Source organism: Plectropomus leopardus, chromosome 20 (assembly GCF_008729295.1).
Source record: "Plectropomus leopardus isolate mb chromosome 20, YSFRI_Pleo_2.0, whole genome shotgun sequence".
In the NCBI taxonomy this organism is placed as follows: Eukaryota; Metazoa; Chordata; class Actinopteri; order Perciformes; family Serranidae; genus Plectropomus; species Plectropomus leopardus.
The window spans coordinates 22,763,627-22,775,202 of NC_056482.1; the positions used below are offsets into that span (position 1 = coordinate 22,763,627).

At 39.4% G+C, this 11,576-nt stretch overlaps 1 protein-coding gene across 3 annotated transcripts in view; it reads right to left on the bottom strand.

The window, feature by feature from the left end:
• The window catches only part of dpysl2b (dihydropyrimidinase like 2b), a 50,494-nt gene extending 39,247 nt beyond the window's left edge, over nt 1-11,247 (bottom strand). Inside the window, exons 1-2 of one of the 3 annotated variants that reach the window (XM_042508789.1) lie at nt 11,029-11,247; nt 796-1,188 (exon numbers count right to left, since the gene is read on the bottom strand). In XM_042508789.1, the coding sequence (XP_042364723.1) occupies nt 796-1,062 (267 nt within the window). In that variant the 5' untranslated portion in view covers nt 1,063-1,188; nt 11,029-11,247. Of the gene's footprint in view, nt 1-795; nt 1,312-1,493; nt 1,604-11,028 lie in introns of those variants that run through there. The other 2 variants (XM_042508790.1, XM_042508788.1) reach the window with 2 other exon arrangements.
• Nucleotides 11,248-11,576: the final 329 nt, after the last annotated feature.

The window sequence follows — 11,576 nt, forward strand, 5'->3', positions numbered from 1 at the left end:
AAGGCACATTACTACGCATGTAAGACATAAATAGAGACACAAGAGAGAGTAGCTAAAGAGCAGATTGAGTGTCTTGCTTCCAATCGATATGTAACATGAAGCTCACCACCACTGCACAAAGCTTTTAACAGCATCCTGAGTGCTTAAATATGAAGTAAAGGAAGCCCTGATACAGTTAGTTCTTCCATTTACCACCCAACTATAGAACCTGGATGTGAGTTTGAAGCAGGGATGGAAAAGCTGACTGATTTTCCTGCAAGTCATGCAAGTCAGAGCTGCCATGTCTTATCCATCAGCTCCACACCCTGAATTCTGCTGTTCAAGAGCATAAAGGCATGAGCAACACAATGCAGCAGGCATGCATCACATCATATGTGCATCCCACTCAGAGCCAGGCTAACATTTTGATTTTTCTCATGCAAAATTATCAACACTACGCAGATGTTTTGCTGTTTGGCCCAATGACTTTCTTGGGCAGAATCAGCTGTTCTGCGCAGCAAAAGGGCTAAAATCAACACTAATATAATCTCCAACTAACAGGAGCCACTCCCTCTGGTAGCTCTGCATGATGGGCCCTCCATCTACTCTGTTACATCACACTGCTCTCTGGGAAATGTAGTCAGGACAAGTTGTCTGGTAAGCAAACTCAAATGAGTGGCAGAGGCTGTGATTGGAACACATTTAGATGGAAATGGCGCACATTGAATGCAAAATATGCAAATGTTGCATGACAGAAATTACAGATGGAAAGAAAGCAGAGTCCAAACGACATCCACAAAAGGCATGCAAAATTACCCTTTTATCATCCAGATTCTGCAGAGCTTCCTTCCCGGTGCTCTCCCTGATCTCCACCTTCCTCGGCTGGGAGATGTCGGTCTGCCGGTCAATGACTCGGCCGTCACTCTTGCCTCTGCACGCCGACAGCGCATCAAAGTCGAGCGTCTTGTTGTCCGAGGAGCCTTCAACCGGGCAGAACACGCCACAAAATTTCTGCCTCGGCCTGGCGGGGCTGTCAGAGCCCATGCTGTTAAAGAAGCCTGGTACTTCCCCGGCGGTCGACATGACTTGCAGGCGGGGGGCTGTTAGGATTCTTGGGGAGTAGCTGCACAGATGCTCGCAGATTTTTTTTCAGCTCCGCACGCCCGGACAGCCACCGCCTTTGCCGGTTTTCAAACGCAGGTGGTCGCACTGTGACAAAAGATCTGTTAGGCTAATGCTGCATGAAAACACTCCCACTATAGAGAGAGAAATGCACCACAAATAGACCTAATATTCTAAGATATTAGGCAAAGATATGAGCTCTCTCCTAGTCTGTGTTTCTCCTCCAGATCAGCAAACAGTTTTGAAATGCTTACTCATGAGTCTAAATTCTCGCCTACAGCCAAGATCCTTATGCACGAGTCACCATATGAGGGAGAGACCACCAGTCTAGCTTTCTCAAAATAAACATCCAATAGACTATCGGAGGAGGATATTTCCCGGTGAGGGATTACCTGTAGCCTGTGTGAACCCGTCAGGAGCGCATCAGATCTGACCGTCCGGAAACGATTGCTCCTTTCTTGCCCAAAGTCTTGTTCTATGGAGCTCTAATCCATCGATCAGGGTACCGTGACCTGCCTGTCAGTGCGTCTAAAAGCTGTGTAACCTAATAAGTGAAGCATGTCATACTGTTGTGATTCAAAGAAGGGCGTTTCTGAAAGTTTGAGGTCCGATCAGCACCATGGAGAGTTCCCCCAAAGTCACACCCCGTCCAGCAGGGAAGGGCGCTGTCCCTTCAGCACCACACGGTCAGGACACAGAAAGTATAGCACACAAATGGTATAGGACAGGTATAGAAAATGCTGAATCATGAACAGATTATATATAGTAGTAATGCCACAATTCACAGAAAAGTGACCAGTTTTCGTAACAGTATAGTAAGTCACATTAAAGGGAGAGTTCGCCCCTAAATCAAAAATATAATTTTTTTTCACTTATGTTTGGTGTTATTTTTCAGTGTAAACTGTCTTGAGGTGAGCTGCTGAGTGTTGGAGATTTTGGCAGTAGAGATGTCAGCCTTCACTCCAATATCATGGAACTAGATGGCACTCGGCTTGTGGTGCACAAAGCAGCAAAAAAATACATTTCAAAAACTCAACAGCAGTGTCTCTTTACAGAAATCATGACCCAGTTATTTAAGATAAACTAAAAACCATGTTGTCAGCAATTTCATGTTGGAACTATTGTCTTTCTACCAAGCTACACCCACCAACTGTATTACGACTCAGGGTGGGTTATAGCCCTAAAATAGGCCTAATATTACAATATTTCAGGGCTTTTTTGCAATAATGATATTCTTGATGATATAGCAAAACGCTGAAAAATATAAAATATATTTCATTATTAATTACAAGACCATACAATATCAACAAAATAAATGTTGTGTATATGTAAGCATAAACATAACAGTTTGCCTTCAGATATTCAGTAAAAAAAAAAAAAAAAGTGCTTTCTGCCATGCTTGTTGTTGCCATGGTTGACAGTATGATGTCATTATGTGAGCGAGTTTGAACATTGCCATGATCACAAAAAAAAAAATCACAAAAAAAACAATCATTTTAAAAATGATACCAGATTATCATGAATGATATGATAAGGCACACCCCTTAATTATCACTGCACAGAAGGAGGCATGCATCTACTTATGGACGAGAGGCTCGTACTCCTGACAGTACAAAATAAAAACATTTATAGCATCCTCCTCAGCCGAGCTGCAATGTTTGCTGGCTCAGTGGTGAGTTAGCAGTAATGCAGGCTTTCTTCTTTAGGAGCCAAATTATCTGCAGAGGTCTTTTCCTCTCAGAAACAAACATACCCACATATTTAAACTCACTAAAACTAACTGCTGCTAACTAACGTGGTTAACATAAAAAATGCAAATGACCGTATCCAGAGCTGGAGTTTGGTTTGGCTGGTTTGGGTGACTGTAGAAACTCTTAATTTCAGGTTATAACAAACTAAACAAAGCATACTTTTACATTCTATTCAATTTCTGCCAATACATCTGCCTAAATATACACACTGGACCTTTAAATGATGCCTCAGGTTGCACTGTGGGAAATGTTGAATCCAGAGTTTTGGGAGTTTTGCCAATACTGGGGACTAAGGCCACGTTTAGACAAAAAACACCGTCCCTTCTAAAAACAGAAAGTCCTTATTTTGCGTTTAAAAAAAAAAAACAGAAAACAATTCCCACGGATTCACAAAAAACAACCGAAACCGCAGTAGTACCCAGGCCAGTGGTTGGCCGTGTAACTTTGTAACGACAAACAATAGAAGAACACCACCCACGTGCAAAATACTATACTCCAAAACCCAGTTTCAAAAGTTTTCAATTTCAGGCCCCAAAAATGGCTTTGTCATATGAACAAAAGGCCAAACTGCAACAAAGTTTGACGTTTCATGCAAGAACCGCTACAGTGGAAACAGCTCCTAAAAGAGGTTATATCTCAGCTTCGGTGATTTCTATTTTGACCATCACTTTTAAAAATGTGTCTCTTGTTTACTCATCTTACCAACTTTACACCTTTTGCAACCAACATATCGGTAAAACATCAAGTAAAATATTTTGCCGGGAAACCTCTGTTCCAAAAGGTTTTCCACTTGTAGGGGAAACAATACCAGTCTAACTGAGCCATGCCTGCCTGTCACTTAAATATTATATATTTAGTTCGATTTCTAACCTACTTACAGAGTTTTACTACTGAGAGCACCACCCCTGAAAACATCCTGAATCTCTCACTTTCCAATAAAACTGTAACCGTCACTACATGTACTGTTACCCTTATATTGATTGTTACCGCCGCAAAATCCTGCACTGCAAGCACAGCCAGCGTTTTCAGACTTTGCAAACTTGACACTTTATCAGATTTTGTTCTCCCACAAGGTTGTAATTCACTTGATGCACTGAGTAATGCACTGCTTTTCTATACACATCTGCAACCACACAGTACACCACACTGCAGCACATACAAATTGAGTGAGATATGTATTTGCCTGCCTCTGTGCTTCTTTTAATTATTTTAAAAGTAGATTCCACTGACATTTCACTATGAAAAACACCCAAGAGTTAATGAAAATGTATCACACTTGAGGTTCTGCATCCAAGAATATAAAAAACAAGATTACTGATTTAAAGATGCAGCCTAATGAAAAGAAACATGCTCACTAAAGATGATCCCGATTGTCACAAATAATGATGTATTTAACATTAGAGTGTCTGACAAGTCTCATGTTAGTCTTGAGTCCAAATTCTCAAAAGCATATATTAAAGTATGCCAGAGGGATTATAATAATTATTTCTACACTTAATTCAGTATTTTTAAGTGCAAATCAGTCCTAACATCATTTTCAAGGCTTATCTTTCTTACTGCCACTGTAATACTTCTTTTATCATTTCTAACGTCCTTCAAGCTGGATCAGAAAATACTGCAAAGTACTGTATAAACATGAATCTGATGTTGGAAATTCATTCAGTCGGTTATATTACTCTAACTAAGGTCATATCATTGAATTTATCTGCTTTTAAATATCCTCATCGACACAGTAGAGTAAGAGTGTTAGTTAGCTATAATGTCTGTTTTTTTAATATTATTTTTATTTTATTTGACAAAGAAAAAAAATATTACTCCACCAGGCCAGGATTATCATCACACAAAGCACAAAAGAGCATGAGGAGTCATGAGGTTAGTAAGATGTTATCCTGTAGTTTTGACCACTGTGACCTGCAGTGGGAGAAGAAGTACTCAAGTACTTTACATACATAAAAGTAGCAACTAATACCACTTTGTGAATACTCAACTACAAGTGAAAGTCCTGCATTCCAAACCCATTCCAAAAGTATGCAAGTATCATCAGCAAAGGCACTTTGCTGATGATACTATTAAAATAAAGTATTTACTGTGCAGTAAAATGTTCCCTGCCCTATATATACATACATATACATACACACATATAGATATATATATATATATATATACTCATTACAATTTTGCTAAAACAACAAGTCTATGGTGGCCTTTGACTGTTGCACAGTACTGTACATGACAAAAAGTAGTACCCTACATTTGTAGATTTACCTTCATCATCTTACTATGAAGTCAAGTCAAGAATAAAGTCAGATTTTCATTTCAACAATAGCTGCATTAATTATGGTTTGTAATGGACATTATTAATTTTTAATGTTGCGTCACAGAGACTATATGGCTGTGTGGTATAAATAAATCAGTGCTGCATGGTGATCAATAAGAGGCAGGAACAGCTTCCTCTAACACACATTGTTAATCCCTGACTCACATTATAACAGACAAAAGCTCGACTGCACAAGTGGCCATGGGAAACATTTCAGCACTGAGTCCATGTCGACTCAGTTTCCATAACAACGTGGTGGGCAGCAAATGGCTTGGCTATTTCCCCTCCCAGAGGGCTGCGAGGGCCTCAGTGCATGTGTGTGTGTGTGTGTGAGTGTGTGGGTGGGTGGTGGTCGTCCCTGCATGAGAGGCCAACAAAAGTCAGATGTCTGAATGTCAGAGGTGGACTCTGAAAGGTGAAAACGTTGGAGGTGCAGCCACGCCCAAAAGCTGTGCGAGCACACTCTCGTTCCACACAACAAAACCTCCACCGAAGGCAGAGACTGAGGGGAGTGTTAGATAATTAGAGGGGAAAGTTGGCAGGGTGCCCAAAAAACAGTTGGAAGAGGCGGAGAGAGAGTCTGGTCTCTGGACAGGAAGGGCATGGTCCTGGCATCCATGAACAGATGTCGGACATGTAGCGAGATCAGCAGTATGAGTGGACTCTCTAATGGGCTGCTGCTCGTCACAACATATTGGAGCTGCTAATGAGATCAGATTATTGGTTCTGTTTAGTTCAGTTTACACAGAAGTTTGTCAATCTGAATGAAGCCAGTTTAATATTTGCTGGATTTTGCTGGAAAATCATCACGAAGCCTGCACTAATGTTTCAAGAGGCCACAACAAAGACAAATTAAGATTTGATAGAGTTGAATCACTATCCAATTCAGTTTCATTCTCCCGTTTACTGCTGAACAAGCCTGGATTAATTTATCTGGTCTCTCTGGCAAAAGAAGTTACTATCCTAATAAGGACTTTTTACTTTGTTAAATAAAAGTTAAATTAAGAAAAAAAAAACAACAGAAAGCTAGAAAGGCAGGCCTCCTGCGACGTCAAATGCCTTAACTCTCAGTGTTAAAGTAAAAGTGAAAAACTGACGTATTCGTGCACATGCCCATGATTTGGATCCCCTCCAAAATGTAATGGGTTATAACATAGTATATAGAAATTCAGTCCTTGTACAGTTTTAAAGGATGTTGAAATTAGCTATAGAGACCAAAACTGTACCAGGCTGTAAACATGTTTATTTCTGATGTAAAATTGGGCATTTTAACATGGGAGCCTATGGGGATTGACTTGCTTTTGGAGCCACCCTCAAGTGGCTTATCGATGAACTGCGGTTTTTAGCACTTCTGTTTCATTTTTCAGTCTCAGAGGTTGCCACTTGGTTCTCCCTTGGCTCATGCCACACCCAATCAGCAAGTTTCATGAAAATCAGACCAACAAAACAACAAACAAACCATAAAACATAACCTCCTTGGTTGAGATAATTACCAAAAATCTAATGAAATGCAGAGAAGCTGGGACATTTGGGGCTCCTGGTTGTCTGATGCCCTGAGGCAGCGGCTCACTTTGCACACTGCTCAGGAGCCTGAGACAAAAAAGTCTCACATTTGAAAGCCCACATTAAAACGGTAATCTCTCCTTCTTATCTACAACATGGTCACATGTATTGTGCACCAAGTGAAAAGTCCACTGCGAGATGCCTTGTTAGCCAGTGAGTTGTAGCCCAGTGAACAGCTCAAAAATGTAGCTGCAAATGTCAACATCATGTTGTGGTTGTTAACACCACGGCCAACTGAGCACTGTCTGTTCATAACTTGTAAAATACAGTTACATGTTTGTTCACATTGTCTCTCTGCAGTCAGTCAAACATGTGCACCAGCCCGCCAACTCAGAGTCTCAAATTTATGAACATTTCTTATTTATAACCAAGGATTTAAATTAATGATTATTACAAAATTATAATATTAAAGTAGAATTTCACTGCTGGAAATATCAGATTTCCTAAAACTGGGCAACAGTAGAAAGGTGAGCACTTTTGACAATGTTGCTATACACAGAGAAAACATAGGGAAAGGGCTGTGGCTTTCACTTTCACTCAAAAGGTAGAAAATAAGTAACTACCACAATGCATTGCAATTCACAGGATCAATAAACACTCTTGCTGGTGGGTGACATAATGGGAGTTTGGACATTTTTGTAGAGGATAGAATATAAAGGCTGGCTGGTGACAAAGTACCTTGAAATACAGTTAAAAGAAAGGTTTTTTTGCCTCAATTTTTAAAATACAAGAAAATGCAAAAAAATGCTACTTTGCACAACACTGCACATGCTACCCACATTTTTATGTTACAAATCTGGTAGAAAATCAGCAAATTTAAATTTGAAATCATATTTTCGACATATTTTTAAATGCAAAAAGTGTTAAAAAATGATTTGAGTGGGGATCTATCACACTTTTCTTCCTTGTAGAAGACAAGAGGAAATGAGTAAGGAAAGACAAACAGGATAAATCCGCCTGCCAACAGGAAAAGACATTTCTGTCACGCACTGTATGCCACTGACTTTGTTTCATAAATAAACAGTAATTGCTTTTTCTATATTTAATGCCTTCGTGTCTGCAACTTGTGTTAACTGTTTGATCAGCTGACTTTATAAATAAAGCATGAACACAGCTGATGTTCCACATTTACAGCACACGACAGCTGTTTTGATTTGCAGACGCAGCATCCAACAAAAAAGCTAATCAGGCACATGAGCACTCTGAATTATTTCTAATTATTGACGGACCGTCAGGACTTCTGATTTCCTCTTCTCACTTCATCAAACAGCGTGTCTTTATCTGGCAGAGATCACTGCTGCAGTGTTGGAGCCGAAGAGGGAAAGTCTCCTCACCAAAGGGATGGAGACAGGAGCCGGCCACCACCCCGTAACCCATGGTAACGCCATCAGCTGCAGTGGGAGGAGCTACGTGTCTCAGTGTCTCTGGATTGGCCGGGAACAGGTGTGCTGAGGTTCCATATAGGGAAGACGGAGGAGGGCTGGAGGAGGCATTGTTGAGGAGGAAGCAGGGCTCAGGAGAGATCTGTTTCACATCAGTTACCTGATTAAAACTGCACACACTTCAATCAAAACTGGCAGATTATTCAGATCTTTATCTGCTCTTTCTTTTTTTTTAACTTGTATTTTGTAAACCTTTGACATTTACACCTTTTGTATCAAGTAGGTTAACTGAAATGTCAATCGGTTACATGTGAAGTTTTTTTTTTTTGACATTTTCTTCAATTATTTAATGATTTTTTTTCCACTCCAGTCTCAATCTTCTGCAATCAATTAATATCTCATTATCTTTGTTTTATACAATGCTGCTTCCATGTTCCAATGAGAAAAACAAGAAGCACTTCTCTCTGAAACCAGAATTGACATCACTTTTTTTGTCCTGCATTCATATACCTGTAAGAAGGATTTAAATATTTGAAACCTGATGAAAACAGTTTGATTTCTTTGGAAGACTTTGCAATAAATGTGTGGGGTTTTTTTAATCAAGGCTTGGAACAAAAAAAATGTCCAGAGAGCTATAATTATAAATAGCATTATTATATGTTCAAATTATGTTCATTTCAAGGTCAATGACAAGCTCAAAATCTTTTTTTTTTTTTTTTTTATTTTCCAAAAAAAATCTCAGCTTGTCAAATATCACCACTTGGTCAGTGGACTGTAAGATCTAAATATGATGCACAAGGTATCTTCTTGCATCAGTTGTCAATGACTCTGCACCATGCTTTGTGTCTTGTTTTCAAAGGAAATGTACAGTTTCTGCTTGTTAGATGCAAACAGTGTTTTTCAAAATGAACTTGCAAAGTGCAACAATAGCACACGGTTAAATTTAGTGAAAACATCATGGTTTGGCTCAAAAATTATATGGAGGGTTTGGTTTGGAAGAAAAAAAAGTTGCTACATGAAGCTGCTCACAACAAGGTCTGCGGATTATCTTGAGTAACCAGGTCATGATTGCTGGAAAGAGACATTGCTGTTGGGTTTTTCAGATTACTTTTTTTGGTGCTTTGAGCACAAATATGTATATAATAACAATAAGTCCATGGTAACTGTGGGAAAACATTTTAGGGATATAAGGAGACACTAGTGACAGTCAGCACTGCAGAGTGTCTGCCACTGGAGTGCAGTGTTTCTCAGTCAGCTCTGTGCAGCACAGCGATGGTTGTCCTCTGTTAATGAGAGAGTAAACACGCAGAGGGACGTAGACGCGGCGCGTGGCCTTAAAGAGCAGTTTCAACTACTTAAAGTCGGTGCTGACATGGTGTCTTCCTGCTCAAGTTACAAGCAGGTCAAGGTCAAAAATTTTGATGGGTGGGAGTTCTACGAAGGACAACCTGACACTTCTAGTAATGTTATATTTGACAACTTCGAACAAACAGATTTTTTTACAGCGAGGCATTCGAGGACACACATAGATTCAAAGCAAGAGACGGTAAACAATCTAAAATCCAACAGGTTCCCTAAATGTAACTGCTTCTTGCTATAAAAGACAAACTCAGTGTCTTCTAACCTCTTTATCCCAAACTGATCTTTGTGTCTTCATACTTTAAGTGTCAAGCAGAGCTCTTAGGAATATCCAGCCAGTTAGGAAATGTCATTTCCTGAGAAGCCCGCTGCCTCAGGTTTCAGCTATGTGAGCTAACTCACTGCACAAAGCTTCTGCTGCTGAATCACGCCCAAAAATAACGGTTGGGACCTGTGACAGCTACTCAAGGCGACAGGGTGTGGAACTAAGGAGACGGGAAAAAAACACTTCAGACATGTTTTACGGTTAACACTTAAAATGATTAGAGAACTTGCAAACAGAGTGATAATACGTGTAAACTATGCTCAGTCATTTTACAGCTGAACTCGCCCTCAGCAGATGATGTAAATGTTAATATTTCCATTTTTCTCTCTGCTTTAACCCTTTGAGACCTGGATTAACATTAAGTTTCTTGGGCTGCGTTCAGATGCCTTTTACATGATGTTTAACCCTTTGAAACCTGAGCACATTGGTTTGATTTTTTCCTTAAACACGGGGGGAAAAGGCAGGAAGCAACTTGGCAAGAAATATCCCACAAATTGCAAGAAATTAGTGAAAGGTGACAAGAAAAAGACCTGAAAATGAAAATAAATGATATCCCATCCTAGTTTGGTACAAATTCAAGCAAAACACACATCATCATAATTTTTATGTGCATTTTTTCAGTGAAAATATAATGGAAAAAAATTATCATTCCCACAAAATAACTGTAATGTCTTTTTTTGCATTTTGTGCAGTCCTACAAAAAGGTCACATTAAAGCAAAAAAAAGTACATTTTTTTCACTCTCTGTAAAATGTAAACAAAAGCATTCAAAAATCCAGACTTTAGTCTTAATCTCTTTTCAATGTGCTAGCTAGTCCTGCATTGCTACATTATACATTAACCAAAGTCATAAAATATACATAATTATTCACTGGAAAGTGCAAAAACTGACCTTCAGACAGGTGAGGAGGTTACTTAATAAGGTAACCTCTAAAAAAGCATGTAGCCTGTCTTAACATTTGTTAATAAACAGCAACAAACAATTCTTATGACTTATTGTGGTCACAAAAAACGACAAAAGTCATTTCACAACTTGAATAACTTTCAAATATGAATGTAACAAAAAGCTATAATGCCAACTTAAAGTATAAAGACACGTATTTAAGCCCAACACCCATCACTTAGGCATATAAACAAACCTTAAAAATGGCGGAAAAGCACGTATCATTTGTTCAAAGCCTTACAAGAACAGTTCACTCGCAAAATGACCATTTGTATGTCAGTTACTCACCGCATGTCAGCTGACTTTGTGTCGACTGTTTTCTCGTTTGCCTCCGCGGTGAAAATAAACAAAAAACAACAAAATAACGCTAACATTCACCAAAACTTGGAGTAAAGGCGGTTACGTTTAAACAACAGCAAAACTATAATCAAAACATCCGTTTACAAACTCTCACACCACTTGGGCAGCGACGTCCAAGTCTCACTTATCCGGTAATATGCTCAGTACTTGCCAAATCTTCGCTAAAACTTTACTAGTTTAACGACTTCCGCCTACGAGTGACACGACCTGAGCGTGCTTGGCCACGTGCGTACGTATGACCTCCGCACGAGCAGTGTTTAAAGCGCGCGCGCGTCTAGGCCTAAAACATCCATGGTCCACGCGCTCAAACAGGCCTCAGTTAAGCATACTCGTTAATATACCTCCAGCATGGTTAAATTCTCCCATTTGATCTTAATAACAAAATATTTATCATGGTAATAAATATTATATAAATAAATATCAAATGAGAGAATTTAACCATGCTGCAGGTATATTAACGAGTATGCTTAACTGAG